The following is a 20,642-nucleotide window of genomic DNA, read 5'->3' on the forward strand; positions in this document are numbered from 1 at the left end:
GGCCACAATGAAAACAAAAGCATTAAACCTGCTCAAGGAAAAATGAACTTACGGTCTGAAATAAACTCGCCAGTGATGGGAACACTGAAGCCCTTTTCACCGACGAAGCTGATAATGTGGTGACGGTGGATGCTGCTGCTGTTGGTGATTATCTCAAGATAATAATCTCCAGAGTCTGTGGTTCTGGTGTTTGTGATGGTCAGAGATCCAGTCTGATGATTGATCTTCAGTCTGTTTCTGAATCTCACGTCAGCATCTTCACATTGATCATCTACACAGATCCTACTGGGATCGCCATTGATTTTTGCTATGAAAGTGTCATTGAAGTACCACGTCATCAAAGCGTTGGAGTTTTCCATCACACCAGAATCTAAAGTAAAAGATTCTCCCTCCTTCACTGACTTTGTCTTTGTTTTGTCTGTCTTTGCACCAGGAACTTCTGAAACACAAATAAACATCTGCTGAAGGATATTATAGTAGGTTAGTCTGTGTAAATATTAAATTAATTAAAGTAGGTTAGTCTGTGTAAATATTAAATTAATTTAAACAGATGATAAAGGTTCAATTCCCAGGGAATACACAAACTTGTAAATAAAATAAAAAAGTATAGTCTGAATGCACTTTGGATAAAAGTGTCTGCTAAATGCATAAATGTAAATCTAAACAGATGATAAAAGGAGGTCATATTGGAGGGGTCCACAAAGGTCTGGATCGCAAATGCACTAGTAAAGGGAATAAACTGAAACCCACTGATGTAATAATACACACATTAAGCATATCTTTAAACATTTATTAAATGACTCACAATGGACAGTGATACTAAAGATCTTTTTACTGATGCTGTTGCTGCTGATGATCTGTAGTTGATAAAGTCCAGAGTCTGTGGTTCTGATGTCTCTGATGGTCAGAGATCCAGTCTGATGATCCAGCTTCAGTCTGTCTCTAAATCTTCTACACTGAACATCTGTACAGGTCTTACTGAGATAGTCACTGATTTGAGCGATGCGAGTGTCATTAAAAAACCATTTAATCTTTTCATGTTGGTTTGTTTTAACATCAGTGTATAGAGTGACTGAATCTCTCTCCATCACAGACACTGACACTCCATCTGTATCAACACCAGACACACCTGAAGAAGAAATGAACAGTTAATCCTAATTCAGTTCTAAGAACGTAGGATGTATACAACAAACAGTACATTTTGTTTTTCTGTAAATTTCTAAATGGCAATCAGCTAATACTCAATTTTGAGAAATTGCATCACAGATAAATTAATTTTTTTTTTTCTTTATGTTTGAACACACCATGCTTAATGCATTGCAAAAGATAATACTCAATTTTGAGAAATTGCATCACAGATAAATTCATATAGCGCTTTGGGTATGAGAAAAGCGCATTATAAATAAAATGTATTGTTATTATTATTACTATTATTATTATTATTATTATTATTATTATTATTATTATGACTACAACATTCAATTTTGTTACATCGAATTCTGTGACCATTGTATTCTGTGACCTTAGTAGGTGCTGTTGTCACTTTGGCTTGAGCTCGATCACACAGGCTGATTGGGTACGCGAACAGCATAACTTCAAACATTGGTGAGATCAGACTGTGTCATTGGGTACGCGAACAGCATAACTTCAAACATTGGTGAGATCAGACTGTGTCATCAGGTTTATAAAATGTTCGCGCGTGAACGCTCTTGGCGCCAAAAGAAGAAGAAAAACACAATGAAAATGAAAAAAAAAAAAAAAATGAACTCAGTCACACAAATTTAACAGGCTCTTCAAATATGCTTCATTCTTTGTTAATGTTTTTTCAAGGATTCGTTTTCGGTAATCGTGGATTCTGAATGCATTGCCACAGATTTCGCTTATGCTTCGCAGTTTTTCGTTTGGTGTTTTGACACAAACCTCTCGTGGGGGCGGGCTTAACAGTGATCTACTCTGATTGGATAGTGAGCTTTTGATGGACAGGTGCTCTCTGACCGGGAACGCCACTCAGTGGCGCGCATATTGGAAAGCTCTCGCGGTGATTAAATCTGGTCTCTACCGCAAAAATTCTTTTTCACAAACAAAGTGAAAGAAATGTATTTTAAGCTCATACACATACCAACTGTAAACCTGTCTTCTCTGTTTTCCTAAAAGAAATGGAAAACTATTTGAATGTAATCTCAGTATCTACTAATAAGAAAGCTATAAGGACTGTTAGAATTTGCTCTGCCTTTGATATCCTTGTGTAATTTTGTTTAGATTTTGGCCCTCTTTTTCTTAAGTTCTATTTTATTCTTTATTTTTATTATTATTATTTTTTTTTTTTTTTTTGTGGTTGATATTATGTGTGATGTATATACTTTTGTATGTTTTTGTTCTCTGCATAAACATACAAAAAAAAGAAAAAGAAAAAAAAGTTCTCGCTGTGATTTGTATGCAATACGTTGTGCCTTGTGTTACTAAATATGTAAATAATATTTGACCTTCGATCGTCTCAGTCTGTAAAGATGAGCTCTCAGGACAGACACGGAGCGTCATCATCTTCCTCCTCCACTTGTCCTTCAAGGCAGCTTGAAGTAAGCTTGTGTTACTGAAGTAACCAATAACATCGATACAAGTTTTATTCATGTTACAGTGTGCAGCAGTTCGTTACGGGTTATTATTGTCATTCAGTAACACAAGGTTACTTCAAGCTGCATTGAAGGACAAAAGCTCATCTTTACAGACTGAGACGATCGAAGGCCAAATATTATTTACATATTTAGTTATACAAATCACCGCGCGAGAGCTTTCCAATATGCGCGCCACTGAGTGGCGTTCCCGGTCAGAGAGCACCTGTCCATCAAAAGCTCACCATCCAATCAGAGTAGATCACTGTTAAGCCCGCCCCCACGTGAGGTTTGTGTCAAAACACCAATCGAAAAACTGCGAAGCGTAAGTGAAATCTGTGACAATGCATTCAGAATCCACGATTACCGAAAACGAATCTTTGAAAAACATTAACAACGAATGAAGCATATTTGAAGAGCCTGTTAAATTTGTGCGACTGAGTTCATTTTTTTCATTTTCATTGTGTTTTTCTTCTTTTGTAATGGCATATTTTTGATAGTTTCTGAAAAAGTTACGTTCAGTTTTATAAAGTTACGTTCAGTTTTATAAAGTTTCGTTCATTTTAATAGAAGCAAATGTAATTCCATATGACTACAGGTTCATGAAATGTTCACGCGTGAACACTCTTGGCACCTGTGCATATTGTAGCGCATCAAGTGAAAGTGAAAGTCATGACATTTGCCAAGTATGGTAACCCATACTCGGAATTGGTGCTCTGCATTTAACCCGTCCAAGTGCACACACACAGCAGTGAGAAGTGAACACACCATGAACACACACCCGGAGCAGTGGGCAGCTATATATCCAGCGCCCGGGGAGCAACTGGGGGTTCAGTGGGCACGTCAGCCATGAGTATTGAGGGTGGAAGAGAGCACTCTTTATTCACTCCCTCCCACCTACAACTCCTACCACCACCGAGACTCGAACCGGTGACCTTCAGATAACTAGTCCAAGTCTCTAACCATTAGGCCACAGCTGCCCCTAAAATACAGTCTGCTCATGTAACACACCATGCTTAATGCATTGCAAAAGAGTCTGGTCATGTAAATTCAATGTGGTAATTTTTGTCTTATTTTATTTTTTAGGCTGTTAAGGTTAGATTTTTTGTATTTATTTGTTAAATTCAGGTGTTACAACATCTACTATTTTTTTCTTCCTCTGCGTATGTTTTAGCCTTTGTGTTATGTAGGCTTCTGTAGATCGTTTTGAATGTTCGCCTGAATATGTTTGTTTGCCGCCCAGCTAGATCAGGCGGTAGAGCATGAGTCTCAGGGTCGTGGGTTCGAGCCCCACGTTGGGCATGCCTTTTGGCTCTCTCTCACCCCTCCCAACGGGTGTCAGTCTGCAATGAGTCTCTTGACCTCAGTTTAGAGGCAGCTGTGGCCTAATGTTTAGAGACTTGGACTAGTTACCCAAAGGTTGCAGGTTCGAGTCTCGGTGCTGGTAGGAGTTGTAGGTGGGAGGGAGTGAATAAACAGTGCTCTCTTCCTCCCTCAATACTCATGGCTGAAGTGCCCTTGTTGCACTGAACCCCCAGTTGCTCCCCGGGCGCTGGATATATAGCTGCCCACTGCTCCGGGTGTGTGTTCATGGTGTGTTCACTTCTCACTGCTGTGTGTGTGCACTGGGATGGGTTAAATTCAATTCTGAGTATGGGTTACCATACTTGGCAAATGTCACCACGTTCACTTCTGTACACTTCCTTAACTGCTTCTTAAATAGAAATTAAAGTGTGCCTGTGGATTGTTTGTTTAGAAATGCTAGTTATTCGACAGGCTTATTAAACCAGTTAAAAATGTCATGATATTAAACACAATGCAGTTGTTTGGAGAGACTAATCTATTAAAAGGGGGAATCAGGATATGTGACCCCATTGTTACGTGTTTTAAAATTCCTGACACAACAATCAAACCATTTCAGGTAACTTATTATAATATTTTGATTTAAAAAAAATGATAAAGAGAGAAAAGCCAACAACAAAGTGTTGTGTGTGAAGGCATCTTGAATAGCTTTGAAACAACAATTGAATAGGAACTGGATGCTAACACCTCTGTGTCCTCTCAAAACACACAGCCCTCTCTGAGTCATTTTTTTTTAAATTTTTATTTTTTTTTTTGTGATATATTTTTAGAAATATAATATTTATTATTATTATTATTAATGCCATAAATTTAGAACAACATTAATGGAATAGTGCCAGAGGATATATATATAAAATAATAATAATAAGGGCCTCACTTTATACAATAGTATACCTCCTTACAGAATTCTAGTAGCCTTTTTACTTGTGCATTTGGCTCTCTCAGTCTTGCACAGATGTGAATTTTTAAAGATGCAAGAGCGCAGAAGAAGCCAATCTATGTCTCCAGTCAATTATGAGCAGGAGATGTGAATTTTTAAAGATGCAAGAGCGCAGAAGAAGCCAATCTGTGTCTCCAGTCAATTATGAGCTAACACCATACTTTTCAAATATATATGACAGTACAAATTTTAAAATCAAAAGTATTAGAGAATGAAAAAAAAGGCAGTTTTATATGGTAAAACCAGTACTGTTCATATTAAAAAAAAATTTTTTTTTTTTTTTAAGTACTCAGTACATTTGAAGAATTTCAAAGTCTTTCTGTGTGAAAGAATTTCCCTTAGGATGGATGGATGGATGGATGGATGGATGGATGGATGGATCTCAATCCACCTCTGTGATCGAGTTCAGGCCAAACAGTGACAACAGAGTCACAGAATACAATGGTCACAGAACTCGGTGTAACACCGGCATTTTAACATAGCCTATATTTTATATCAGTCATCGTGTTTTCATAATCGTTGGATATTGACATAGAAACTAAAATTCGATTCAAATTATTCAAGTGTGCTATTAGTATACTTCTTTTAAACTTAAAATAGGAAAGTATGCTTTTAGTTTACTTTTTATGTACTCCTCATAAATATACTTAAAATGACATTTAAGTATACTTGAATTAATGACAAAAATTCTAAATATATTTGAGCTATACTCATAGAATCCGTGTTTTCATTATTATATGGTAGAGGGCGCTAGTACACATCTTCTGCACAGAATCCCCCCACTCAAAAAAAAAAAAAAAAAAAAAAAAAAAAAAAAATTGAAGATGAAGAAGAAAAAAGGTACACGTCACTGATCTATAATATAGATCAGTGGAACACATGAAACAGCATCAAAACTGTTATGGAATAAAATAACAGATGAAGAGGTAATAATGACTGTCAAGCTTTGGGGTGTTGATCGACTACATCTATGTTTTAATTATCATTCTGAATCCAATTAATAGTCTTTTTTTCAGCTTTTTGTTCAAAATGTTGGTAATAATGACTGTCAAGCTTTGGGGTGTTGATCGACTAAAAATAATGCATGAAGCTAGAATAACATGTTTTTGTTTACAAGCAGATTTCTTTGTTCTTTCTTTGGATGTTTTGTATGTTCAGATATTCATACAACAAAATATATACTAAAATATAAATTAAAAACCTTAATAGGGACATAGTAGTATACTTAAAGTATTATGTAAAGTTCACTTAAGAAAAAAACTTATGAGTACACTAACTAGTAGTTTACTGAGAGTACACTTCAAAGTGTACAAAGTATTTAATTAGTAAACTATCAGTATATCTATAAGTTCACTTTTAGTATAATTGCAGTACAAACTACAAACATAGAGATCAACTAGTTGTGTACTCAAAGTTTGCTACTGTTATACTTAAAGTATACTTAAAAGTATACTTACAGTATATATACTAGAAAGCTGGCCAATTTAGTCCCAAGGAGTACTGAAACAGTACACTTACAAGTATACTACTAGAACACTGATATTTGTATACTTGCTACATAAAATATACTTAAAAATATACTTGAACTTTACTTAAGTAGACTTAGTAAAATAAACTTGAAGTATACTACTTTTTCGTAAGGGTGCAAAGCCCAAGCCGTCTTCATAATAATACTACAACAAACAAACAAAACGGTTAGCCTCTAACGTTATGAAAGCTAGTGCAAAATACTGCTCATATTAGCCGTTCGTTCACCAGAAACGATGCCTTACCATGCTGTAAAACCCACACTGGGACGAAAATGAAGAGGTTCATCATTAATCTGAAAAACGAGTGCAGATTCTGTGGTAACAAAAGCATTTTTTAGAGTGCAGATTGTGTGGTAAATGAAGAGTTTTTTGTTTATTTTGAAAAGGGAGTTAATGTTTTCTAGTTTCAGTTTCACATTCTTATCGCCCTCTGTTTGTCTGCATTACCTGCATTGCGTATATACGGATTGATTACCATTAGTATAATCAGTTTTATTATAAATATGGTGAAGTTAAATGGTTAGTATTGCAAATACATGTTAATGTGTGGTTACTTTATGTGGCAGAGCTGAGGAGAGGAGAGTTAATGTACGACTAAGTCAGAAAACACGCCTAAACCAAAAGAAAAATGACTACGCCACCCCATAAAGAAACGGGGAAATAACCTCCAAAAATCCGGGTCACAGGTTCGTAGGCCAAGTAAAACCCAAAGAGACGTGTAAACAATGTACAAACGCTTTGTTCAAATGGTCACAAATTATTAGAACACTAAAAAGGCATCAAGGTCACGTGTCAGATCACAATTAAAACCATATATCGGCAGCTCTATACACAACAGATGAAGAAATAATTAAAAACTCTCAAAGGAAAAAACAAAAATAAACAGGAACAGGCTTTCGGTACTATTTTTTCAGACCCATGCCAACTCAGTTTTTTTCTTAGTTTTTTGTTTTTAAATCAATGTAGAATTTCTATACTATTGTGTGTTCACCTGTTTTTTGTTTTTGGATCCGATCCGATCCGATACCAAAAATTCTGAGTATTGGCCAATTCAGATCCAATGCCAACTCAGTTGTTCCTAATCCGTGAATATATATATATATATATATATTATAATATATATATATATATATATATATATATATATATATATTATATATATTATAAGATAGGTTATTCAGCAGCAAAGATTATTCTAGAAAATTCAAGACTGCACAATAATTATAAAAATATTAAACTAAACATTTAGTGAAGCAACATTTTTTTGTGGGCAACAAATAAAAGTTAAGTGTAGAACTAAATCTGGTAAAATGTTACAAATTGCTCTTTGTATTGTTGTAAAATACATTAATGTAAAACAAGTACCCTAGATATATAATATATATATATATATATATATATATATATATATATATATATATATATATATATATATATATATATAATATATCTATATATATATATGTACTGTATATATATATATATTGTGACGCATGTCCCGAGCACTCATCAGCGTCGCCCTGGAAACGGAGAGGAAACACCTGTGCACACTCACGGGCTGGCCGGCAACAGCTGAAGCTCATCAGAGCCCTGTTACAAAAGCCACCGCATGACACACACACACTGGGAAGACACATCTCCAGAAGACTCCACGCTAATGCCGCTTCGAAACTTGTCTTCTAGAAAGCAGTGTGTGATCGGCCAGCTCCAGCACCTGAGGACACGGAGGAAAGACAGAGGCGGATCACGGAGCACCAGCGCACGTCACCTCTCAATAAACTCACCCTCCGGGGCATTTATTGAAACCCTTTTGTTGTGTGAATCCTCACCCCGTTACTACATATATATATATATATACATATATATATATATATATATATACACACACAAACCTGATTCCAAAAAAGTTGTGACGCTGTACAAATTGTGAATAAAAACAATTGCAATGATGTGGAAGTTTCAAATTTCAATATTTTATTAAGAATACAACATAGATGACTTATCAAATGTTTAAAGTGAGAAAATGTATCATCATTTTAAAGGGAAAAATAAGTTGATTTAAAATTTCATGGCATCAACACATCTCAAAAAAGTTGGGACAAGGCCATGTTTACCACTGTGTGGCACCCCCTCTTCTTTTTTATAACAGTCTGCAAACGTCTGGGGACTGAGGAGACAAGTTGCTCAAGTTTAGGAATAGGAATGTCGTCCCATTCTTGTGTAATACAGGCTTCTAGTTGCTCATATCTTTATCTTTATGATGCACCAAATGTTTTCTATGGGTGAAAGATCTGGACTGCAGGCTGGCCATTTCAGTACCCGGATCCTTCTTCTACGCAGCCATGATGTTGTAATTGATGCAGTATGTGGTCTGGCATTGTCATGTTGGAAAATGCAAGGTCTTCCCCTGAAAGAGACGACGTCTGGATGGGAGCATATGTTGTTCTAGAACTTGGATATACCTTTCAGCATTGATGGTGCCTTTCCAGATGTGTAATCTGTCCATGCAACACGCACTCACGCGCAACCCCATACCATCAGAGATGCAGGCTTCTGAACTGAGCACTGATAACAACTTGGGTTGTCCTTGTCCTCTTTAGTCCGGATGACATGGCATCCCAGTTTTCCAAAAAGACAGAACTTAAAATTTTTGATTCGTCTGACCACAGAACAGTTTTCCACTTTGCCACAGTCCATTTTAAATGAGTCTTGTGCCAGAGAAAAAAAAACACCTGCGCTTCTGGATCATGTGTAGATATGGCCTCTTTTTTGACCTATAGTGTTTTAGCCAGCAACGGCGAATGGCACGGTGGATTGTGTTCACTGACAATGTTTTCTGGAAGTATTCCTGAGACCATGTTGTGATTTCCATTACAGTAGCATTCCTGTATGTGATGCAGTGCCGTCTAAGGGCCCGAAGATTACGGGCATCCAGTATGGTTTTCCGGCCTTGACCCTTACGCACAGAGATTGTTCCAGATTCTCTGAATCTTTTGGATGATATTATGCACTGTAGATGATGATAACTTCATACTCTTTGCAATTTTTCTCTGAGAAACTCCTTCTGATATTGTTCCACTATTTTTTTTGCCACAGCATTGGGGAAATTGGTAATATATATACAGGTCCTTCTCAAAAAATTTGCATATTGCGAAAAAGTTCATTATTTTCCATAATGTAATGATAAAAATTAAACTTTTATATATTTTAGATTCATTGCACACCAACTGAAATATTTCAGGTCTTTTATTGTTTTAATACTGATGATTTTGGCATACAGCTCATGAAAACCCAAAAATTCCTATCTCAAAAAATTAGCATATCATGAAAAGGTTCTCTAAAACGAGCTATTAACCTAATCATCTGAATCAAGTAATTAACTCTAAAACACCTGCAAACGATTCCTGAGGCTTTTAAAAACTCCCAGCCTGGTTCATTACTCAAAAACCACAATCATGGGTAAGACTGCCGACCTGACTGCTGTCCAGAAGGCCATCATTGGCACCCTCAAGCGAGAGGGTAAGACACAGAAAGAAATTTCTGAATGAATAGGCTGTTCCCAGAGTGCTGTATCAAAGGCACCTCAGTGGGAAGTTTGTGGGAAGGAAAAAGTGTGGCAAAAAAACGCTGCACAACGAGAAGAGGTGACCGGACCCTGAGGAAGATTGTGGAGAAGGACCGATTCCAGACCTTGGGGGACCTGCGGAAGCAGTTCACTGAGTCTGGAGTAGAAACATCCAGAGCCACCGTGCACAGGCGTGTGCTTTTGAAACCAGAAAACAGCAGCAGAAGCGCTGACCTGGGCTACAGAGAAGCAGCACTGGACTGTTGCTCAGTGGTCCAAAGTACTTTTTTCGGATGAAAGCAAAATTTTGCATGACATTCGGAAATCAAGGTGCCAGAGTCTGGAGGAAGACTGGGGAGAAGGGAAATGTCAAAATGCTCCAGTGTCAAGTACCTACAGTCAGTGATGGTCTGGGGTGCCATGTCAGCTGCTGGTGTTGGTCCACTGTTTTTTTTCAAGGGCAGGGTCAATGCAGCTAGCTATCAGGAGATTTTGGAGCACTTCATGCTTCCATCTGCTGAAAAGCTTTATGGAGATGAAGATTTCGTTTTTCAGCACGACCTGGCACCTGCTCACAGTGCCAAAAACCATGGTAAATGGTTTACTGACCATGGTATTACTGTGCTCAACTGGCCTGCCAACTCTCCTGACCTGAACCCCATAGAGAATCTGTGGGGGATATTGTGAAGAGAAAGTTGAGAGACGCAAGACCCAACACTTTAGATGAGCTTAAGGCCGCTATCGAAGCATCCTGGGCCTCCATAACACCTCAGCAGTGCCACAGGCTGATTGCCTCCATGCCACGCCGCATTGAAGCAGTCATTTCTGCAAAAGGATTCCCGACCAAGTATTGAGTGCATAACTGAACATAATTATTTGAAGGTTGACACTTTTTTGTATTAAAAACACTTTCTTTCATTGGTCGGATGAAATATGCTAATTTTTTGAGATAGGAATTTTGGGTTTTCATGAGCTGTATGCCAAAATCATCAGTATTAAAACAATAAAAGACCTGAAATATTTCAGTTGGTGTGCAATGAATCTAAAATATAGAAAGTTTAATTTTTATCATTACATTATGGAAAATAATGAACTTTTATCACAATATGCTAATTTTTTTAGAAAGACCTGAAGTGTATAATTTGTTCTCATTTTTTTTATTGGTTTTTGTTCTTAAGTTGATCTATAAATTTTTGTTTTACTTTTTTTGTGTTTATTTTTTATTTAACTTGATCATAGTTTTTTTATACATTTGTTCAGTGTAAATACTCTCTAATGTAACTGCTAAAATAAACACATTGACACTAATGTCATTCAAGGACATTTAACATGCTTTTCGTTGTTGATTTTTTGACCGTGTTCTTTTGCTTTTGGTCTGTAGTTTATAAATTCCAGCATCTGTACTTCTAATATCTGTGATGGTCAGATCACCCGTATGACTGTCCAGCTTCAGCCTGTCTCTGAATCTCTCACCACAATGAACATCTGTACAGATCTTACCAAAATCTCCTTTGATTTCAGTGATGCGAGTGTTATTAAAATACCATTTCATTCGGTCTCGTCGGTTTACTGTATCATCAGTGTGTAGAGTGACTGAATCTCCTTCCATCACAAACACAGACTCTCCATCTGTATCAACACCAGACGCTCCTGAAGAAGAAATGAACAGTTTATGTCAATGATAAAAATAATAATAATGATCCTATTTTAAAGCACATTTCGATTTATTTTGATCTACTCTGAAATGGTTGGTTTTAGTACATTGTGTTAAGCCCATGTTACCATAAATCTGTGACCAGGGGCCAGTTGCATTAACATAGCCACTATTCTACTTTGTAGTTGTTGGTTTTAGTACATTGTGAACAGGGTCTGGGTCCAATGCAGGGAAATTATCTTTAATGAGAACAAAAAGGCCAACAAGGCAAAAACAAAACAGAAACAGATCACGGGGAACAAGAGCAGACAACGCCAAAATGCAAAACACGAGAACACATGAACACTCACTACTCACAATAAACAATTAATCCAGCCAGACAGAGTGGTGGGAGTGTGGTGTATTAATAGGCACAAACAATGGGTACCAGGTGTGTGTGTGAGTGGGTGAAACAGGTGTTCGGGGTGAACCAGGTGTACAGAGAGAAGGTAATGAGTCCGGGAGAATGGAAGTGGCGCACTCTGGTGGTGAGGAGGAGGAACACCGGGTCCGGACTCATGACACTTTTGGTTAGATGTGTGAACAGGGGGTAGTTGCATTAACATATCATTTTGATGTATATGTTTTAGTAAATGCACTTTGCATTTGTTATAGTAGATTGTTTCTTAACCAGTCTAAACAGAGTGACTTAACCTTTGATTATTATAATGTTAGTCAAGCTAAATATACATTTATATAAAGCTACTATTAGACAGAATATATGTGGATCAGCTTTTCTATAGAAGTGGTCATGACCTCTGATTAGAATCAAATCAAATCAAGTCATCATTATTTATATAGCACTTTTTTACAATGCAGATTACGTCAAAGACTCTTTACAGTATTAAACAGGGAAATAGTGTGTCAAAATAGTGTGTTGTTCTCCTCTGGCCAGACGAAACAATACTGTTGCTTTAATGAAGTGTGTACAGATCTAAGAGGACTAAAAAAGGTACTTTTAGAAAAGAGCTAATTATCTCTAGTTATCTTTGTCTAATGATCAAGTCTGACAAGTTTTTGACTGTGAGATCTGTGTACACAGCTGTTGCGAGACACTGGAATCTGAATGAACAAGTATGTTCTAAAGCAGTGGTTCTCAAAGTGTGGGACGAGTTCCACTAAATTAAATATAAATTAGAGTTAAGTTAAAAAAAAAAAAAGTTTTTTTTTTGTTTTTATAGTACAGTACAGTACAGTACAGTTTTTATTTATTTTTTAACATTTTATTCATTGTTTCAGTTTTTTTATTTATTTACCTATGTAGCATTTGAACCAATCAGGCACAACTTTTCATTATATTTTCAAATAATATCTAACGCCCCCTCATCTAACCAAAGGGCCTATGGACCCTTCCCCCGAAATGTAACTAACACCTCAAAAAGGCAGAACAGGCCTCTGGTTCCATAGCAACCATAGGCACACTATCTGATAACGCTAGTTTTATGGCTCAAATGAATGCGGGCAAAGCAACTCTTAACTCAAGTCTCTCTAAAACAGACACATAATGCCCATAAAAAGGGACTCTTCTCTATTCAAAAGAATTCATAAGAAAACTTCTCTTTGAATGAACACACATATCATTCAGGTCATTGTGTATATTATTGCTGTTCTTGTATATTGTCTGTTGAATTTGACTGTTTTATGCATGCTTATGTTAGAACCTCTCATTCATGTAATCTTATATGTAATCTTACCATGTTTAGTATCTATGAATTCGTCTTCTGATGATCTATATGATAGTGTATATTATATGTTATTATTATATGTTTGTATATCAACTTCTAACCCAGTTACATATGCAAATTGCCATGCTTTCAGACAAAGGATCTTAAAACTCCCCAGTATTTCCAAACTCCGGCTTGAAATTTCAGCCTTTCTCATTGGACAAGCCCATCCTGAGAGGCGTGAACCATCTCAGACTTTAAAAGGCATGAACAGTTCTGCCTCTGTTCTTCTTCTTCTTCTTCTAAGTCTTCTGTGTCCATGTGGAGAGCCTGACCTGGTGCGGGCATGCCCCGGTGGGCCCCAACACATAGCTCAGCTGAACAATGAGCTTCTTTTTCTTCATCTTGATAGTAAAGTTCTTTCAAAAGATGTGTTATTTTTAAATTTGGGTTTGGGTAAAAAAAAATGTTTTTTTTTTTTTTTTGTTGTTTTGTTTTGAACAGAGGTGTAGAGAAATGTTTTATGATGATGAAGGGCAGTGTTGAGATGTTTTTGGATTTTATTTTTGTCGCTCTATAATTGTAATCAAAACTAGAGAAAGCCTCAGATGATTGACGATTACCTTCGTGTCGCTCTATAATTGTAATCAAAACTAGAGTGGGTGATCCAGTGGCGCCATCTAGTGTTTTTATCTTTTTTTAGATACAGCAGCTAAAACAGCATCACAGCTTCAAGATACGCCTCTTTCGTCAAGTTACGCCCCTGTCTTGCAGTCTGCAGACGGGTGTTTCTATAATTTGAAAACTGTCTTTGATTATGCAGACGGGTGTTTCTATGATTTGAAAACATCAGGGGCAATCACGTGTAATTTCTGTCACATTTCAACTTCTGGGAGCCATGAAGCTAGCTAAACAATCTTGAGTTTACATGTTTGGTTTCAAGCTGACAAAACCAAACCAATTGAACCTTAAGTCAGACTTTGATCCTGAGTAGTGTGGAGCAAAATTAAGGTGACATCAATAGCGAACAGGAGAGAGTCAGTGTCATTTTTTTGAAGATGTCTTACAGTAATAGCATGAAAGAAAAGAGTTGTGTGGAGGAACTGAGTTAAATGAGAAAAATGCAAGAAAAAAAGGTGTCTATTTGTGTTATAAGACCTAAACAAAATTGCAAAATGCAAAAACCAAAAAAAGAAAAGTTTATATATATATATATATATAATATATATATCATATATATAAAGATATATATAAGAAACATTTCAGTACATTTTCTTTACAGTGAATTTAAACTGTTTTATACTTTCATTTTTTTTTTAATGATTCACTTCGGCAATAATCTGCTGGATTGTTTTCTTTAAAGAGACCAACCTTAGGTCTGTATTCAAGTGTTTATGAATTATAACAATTTAAGTTTGATTTGTGCACTTTCATGTCTATCTTCAGAAAGTGGGGGGTGACAGTTAGCACTTTTATTTAATTTTTTACTTTAGCTGATGCAAAGTTAAGGAAAGACACATATTTCTCTTTTAACATAAAGTAGAAGCTCTTTATTAAACACAGATATGTAACAACATTTGAACCGCTTACTAAAAACACTGAAACATTTGTGTTGGTGAAACTAAAAACTCAATGTCCAGTTCTTATTGGTTAATGTAACAGGCTTTTGTGAGGAGTTTGGCAAATGACAGTATTTTATCTGACATGAGAAAAACATTTACATAAAAAAGGGTATAATTGAAGTCCATAAATCCTATCGAAAGTGTTTACATATTTACAATCCAAACGTATAGGCAAATCATCTCTATCACACAGACCTGCCAATCTTGGAAATATTTTTTTGAGTGTGTGTACACTTTAATTAAAACTCCAGTACACTTCTGTATAGGGATGGGTGATATGAGCAAAAATTCATTACCTCAGTATTTTTTGGCTGATTTGTGGTATACGGTAGCTTATATATCTTAGTATTTTGGATTTTGATTAAATAAAGTGAATGTAAAGCATGTACGCATACATTATGTGCAAAAAAGGTTCAAATGACATTACATTGCTACACTGAAATCTAAAAACAAAAATAATAATTTTAAAGCAGAAATTAGTTACTAAAAATGAAAATAACAAAAGGCACAGAGTAAAATGCTATTTTGATCACCCTATTACACTTTACAGTTATTGCTATCAGTAATTTTGATGTTTTGATTAGTTTATTAAAATTTAAATTTATTGCTATCATTATTATGTTATTGCTATTGTGGACAGAGGCATCACTAAATTTTTGCATAGTTTAGTGTGACAAATCGTACCAGTGTACTTTGAGATCAAAATGCATAGCCTGGCAGGTAGGTCTGCATTGCTATTATATAAAACACACAATAAATACAATTAGATGATATTAAAAAAAAAAAAATCACACAAGCCATCCATGAACAGAACTGAGAGATAGATGGAAAAGAAAATCCTCACATGAAATTCAAGCTTTTGGCAGTAAGTCTATCTAAACAGCACTTCATGAAATATCAATACACTATTTCAGGCAAGATGAAAATTTGTGATAATTTTTGAGATTCCCTAATTATCCAAAGCATGAGAACATGAGGTACGTGATTGCTAACCAACTAACTGTAACAATCTAAAATCACAGTGTTTCACACTACAATTATGTAGAAGCAGCGAGATGTCAATAGCAAAATAACGTAACCAGTAATGGCAACTATAGTATGTGAAGTGCACTTGTGTCTTACAGTACGAGTACTTGTGCAGTCAAATACATTTCCTTGCCATGATAGCCGTCATGGCGAGGTATTCATGTAAACAGTCAGTTAAAGACGATGTAAACAGATGGAACAAAATAACTGACACGTTAAGGACATCAGTGCAAAAAGCATTATGGTGCAAATCACAAAAAACTATTTGTTCACTGCTCTTGGTCACTATAATAGCTTTGATAAACATAAATAATGTTACACTGGTGTTTCAGTGGCAGTCTCAGTCTGTTTATAGGACGAGCCATTAGTAGCAGCCCCGTTCTGACTAACAGTTGAGTATCTCACAGTATTCGTCTGTAAAAAAAAAAAAAAATAGAAGGTAAGAGAAATTAACAGGATTGATGATTTGGTTACACACACAAAACATACTTAAAGATTAGAACTGTGTTTTTAAGGGGTTTAGGTTTATATTACCTGAATTTGATTTGGCTCCGCCCCCCTTCCTGTTTGAACAATAATGACAAACTCAGTTACATAGAAGTGAATTTTCAATACATATTTTCACATCTTGCACACACAATGACTCTATTATTTCATCTTGTTCAATCAGCTGTATGTAATACTCACCTTTCTTTTGCTTAAGACCAGCAGCTGCAGCCACGAGCAGAATAACTACAGCAGCACATATTCCTGCTACAGCAGCTAGAGACGGTCCTGAACCTGTAACGGCAAAGAGAGACAGTCATATGAATTTAATTTGATGTTTCTGACTGATACCTTTCTGCTTTTTAGTTGTGCTAATTGACAAATGGTGGTTTCTGAGGTACAAGAACTAAAACAACATCAAAGCACTCAACAGGAAATATCAATGCTTACGGGAAACTTTTTGAATTTAGTGCATTGTGCAGGTTAATAACATTTCATGAAATGTTACTCAAAACAGCCCTCAATGAAAGGCACTTTATTTTATTTGCACTGAATGACACTCACCAGTGACAGTAACACTGAAACTCCTGCTCCTCCTAATACTGAAGCTGCTGCTGCTAATGATGATCTGTAGTTTATAAAGTCCAGAGTCTGTGGTTCTTGAGTTCATGATGGTCAGAGATCCAGTCTGATTAACCTCCAGTCTGTCTCTGAATCTCCCATCAGCATCCTCACACTGATCATCTTTGCAGGTCTTATTGGGTTCTCCATTGATTTCAGCGATGCGGATGTCATTAAAAAGCCACGTGATCAAATAATTTGTGTTGTTCATTACACCAGAATCTAAAGTGACAGATTCTCCCTCCTTCACTGACTTTATTTCATCTCGATCAGCGGCAGGAGGGGAGTATGATATGAAAGACAAGAGATGAGTTGAGGATGGTTTTTCATTTTTCTGAGAACAACAAACTACACAAGAAAGAGTGCAGTAATAATTATGGTAACAATAAGTGCGGTAAAATTATTATACACAGAAGATCACTTTATATGATGAAAAGAGTTTTATTTAACTGACAAAAAGAACCGCCTTTTTTAGTTTCGGTCAAATATTGTGCTTGCCAGTGCTGACAAGTGACCATCGATAATATATTGAATATATCGATAATCCATGGCTAGCTGCACATCAAGTGGTTCTTTGCCTCCACATTGTACATTAAAAGATAATATATTGAATATATCGATAATCCTTGGCATTGTACATTAAAACAATTGTAAAATCCCTCACACAATTAATTCACAATTTTTTTTGTGTCACAGTTGATATTTTGATATTGCCTGCTTTTAAATGACGCACCATGAACAGAAACACTGAAGAGCTTTCCACTGTTGCGGCTGTTGACCTGCAGACGATAAAGTCCAGAGTGTGTGGTGTTGATGTTCATGATGGTCAGAGATCCAGTCTGATGATCCAGCTTCAGTCTGTCTCTGAATCTCTCAGGACACTCAGCATCTGTGCAGATCTTACTCTGATCTCCAGTGATCCAAGCGATACGAATGTCATTAAAATACCACATTATTCTGTCTTCTTGATTTGTTTTAATGTCAGTGTTTAGCGTGACTGAATCTCCCTCCATCACTGTCACTTTGTCTGAATCAACACCAGATGAACCTGAAGACGAAACAAGCAAATAATTATAAATCATGTCTGGGACAGTGGGACAAAATTATACAACAGGAAAGTGCTGTGAAAATGTTTTTTTTTTTTTTTTTTTTTTTTACAGATATTAAAGATTGTGAGAAATACATCTGGATTTATAATGTAACATGCAAACAAACAGCAGAAGAACATCATTGAATTACACATTCACTCATCAGACAAACACTAGACTTGCATATGTTCATAGACCACTGATGATATCATTCATTTAAAGAGATCGGAAAATAACAATTTTATTTATAACTCTATTATGACTCAATACCATTTAATTTATTAATTCAAAATAATGTGTTTGTCTTCAAACTTTCAGTTTGTCTGTCCAAGTATTAAAGATATCAGCGTCTTTGATTTTGCATGCATTTAGTTGACCTCACCCGTTCATATCAATAGTAAGAAATATTTCTGAGATATACTGAATTCGATTTTAATGTTCTTTCAGACATATTTATGTATTACTATAAATCTGTCTGAAAGAACATTAAAATCTAATTTAGAGAGCCACAATCGAGGCGGTATTTCTGTATGTGAAACCCTGCCAAAACCTTTGGTTGGGACTACTTTTCCCAAATCAAAATGTGTAATAAAGTTAAATAAAACATTACTCAAAACTGTACAGACTATATACTTAGCATTCAAAACAAAATATTATTAGTTTTCTTATTTCTCTAATGTTAATCTCAAATATTAAAATCAAAATACGCACATCCAAAAAAAAAAAAAAAAAAAAAAAGTCTTGGCTAGGTGCAAGATCAAAAGGTGAATCAAAAAATAGAAAAAAGATCTGCACACTGTTAATCTTAAATATTAACCCATTTAATCCCACTGTAAAGAATCTTTTCATTTATAAAGCTCTAAAAATCTTTCCGACTGATGTTTTAGTGCATTTCCTGCAAATATGGGAAAACAATAAACTTAAGGGTCTCAATTAAATATGTGCAGTTTCACATGGTTAGTGCAAATTGTCACATGACAAGAGTAGTTCATTTCCTGTTTGCGCCATGTGAAGATGAAGACTGCATCACAGCTCCAAAAGAAAAGTCTAGTAAAGTCTGTTAAAGATACGACAAAGATCTTTTGGTCCACATTATCTTTAAGGTTTCTAGTATTTAATATAAATGAATTCACATATATTCAGTTTTGTTGAGTGTGGTTACTGAATGAGTTAATGTTCACAATAGTGACCGGTGGGATTGTTTTAAACGGCAAGGAAGATTTTTTATTGGCGACGACACAAGAAAAGGCTGTTCGTCTCCACACACAGAAATGCGTCATAATTAACAATATCTTACCGTGCAACATAAAAACACACGTGAGAAAAACACCTAACATAATTTTCCACCACGGTTTTTCGAAAATAAATCTAGATTGCGTGGAAATAAAAATGTAATTTTCTGTTCCTTATATCGCCCATTTGCAGAAAACCGTGAAAAACATAAAAACAAAAACGCTTGTGTCATTTTTGCAAGCGATGTGATGTTCGACGCCGAGCCACCGAAACGTGTGTAACAAAAAACAACACAATAAAAAGGAAACGTGCGTTGTTTTTGCTTCGCCTTCGCCTAATCTTACTGAGAACGTGCACTCCACTCCAGTCTGTGCACCATGACAATGCGCTTTTCTTCTTCTTTGGGGCTCTGACGTTTCCACAGCATACACTTCTCACTCATGCTCTTGGGAGAAGGATCATGTAGTTTGGACGCTGCTGAGCGTATTACTGCCCTCCGGCAGTGTAGACGCTGCTGAGATTATTACATACAGTCCTGTATCATGCAAGAACTGAAGAACTGCCTTGGAGATCAGTTTATGCTCATCACTGTGACCAAACAAAGATAAAAGAGTAAAAGCCTTAACTCCAAGTCCTGCCAGTTTAAAAATTAATATATTTCTTTCTGCCCTATACTTCCTGCAATTTAGGAAAACATGCCTTACCGTCTCAAGACTCCCACATTCACACAATCCAGAAACATGCTTTCCTACAATCCACAAAGAATAATTTAACGCACAGTGCCCCAACCTCAATCTACACATTATAACTGAGTCCCTGCGGGGCAAAATGATACATGAACATCTTTTCTTAACTATAGGTTGTATTGAAAAGTAGTGCCTACCCGTAATTTCCTTTTCCCACCCCCTCTGCCATTCATTTATTAAGCCCGCTTTAATTTGTTCCCTCAGTTCCACTCTCCCTAATAATACATGGACATCTACTTCTCTTCCTAAGCTCTCCTTTGCAATTTTATCCACCCGCTCATTCCCCCTCACCCCAGCATGTCCGGGAAACCAGCAAACCCTGATGTTGCAGACAAAATCTAATTCTAAACAACACAATTTAAAATATCATTTACAATGTCAGGACGAGCTTTTGATTTTCCTATTTTTTAAATTTTCTAGAGCAGCAGCTACAGAATCAGAGCAAATAATGACTTCCC

The 20,642-nt window shown here is 36.1% G+C and overlaps 1 protein-coding gene and 1 long non-coding RNA gene across 2 annotated transcripts in view; both read right to left on the reverse strand.

Annotated features, from left to right (window-relative positions):
- The window catches only part of LOC122134431, a 30,145-nt gene extending 10,333 nt beyond the window's left edge, over positions 1-19,812 (reverse strand). Inside the window, exons 1-3 of the mRNA XM_042756088.1 lie at positions 19,503-19,812; positions 17,848-18,165; positions 17,061-17,399 (exon numbers count right to left, since the gene is read on the reverse strand). Coding sequence (XP_042612022.1) covers positions 17,061-17,399; positions 17,848-18,165; positions 19,503-19,542 — 697 coding nt within the window. The 5' untranslated portion in view covers positions 19,543-19,812. The remainder of the gene's footprint in view (positions 1-17,060; positions 17,400-17,847; positions 18,166-19,502) is intronic.
- LOC109055870 lies at positions 15,615-16,797 on the reverse strand. The gene is made up of 3 exons (XR_006159886.1): positions 16,698-16,797; positions 16,545-16,573; positions 15,615-16,424 (listed from the first exon to the last, which is right to left on the reverse strand). It is a non-coding gene; the product is annotated as an uncharacterized LOC109055870 (long non-coding RNA).
- Positions 19,813-20,642: the final 830 nt, after the last annotated feature.

This window comes from Cyprinus carpio, unplaced genomic scaffold (assembly GCF_018340385.1).
Source record: "Cyprinus carpio isolate SPL01 unplaced genomic scaffold, ASM1834038v1 S000006795, whole genome shotgun sequence".
NCBI classification, from domain to species: domain Eukaryota; kingdom Metazoa; phylum Chordata; class Actinopteri; order Cypriniformes; family Cyprinidae; genus Cyprinus; species Cyprinus carpio.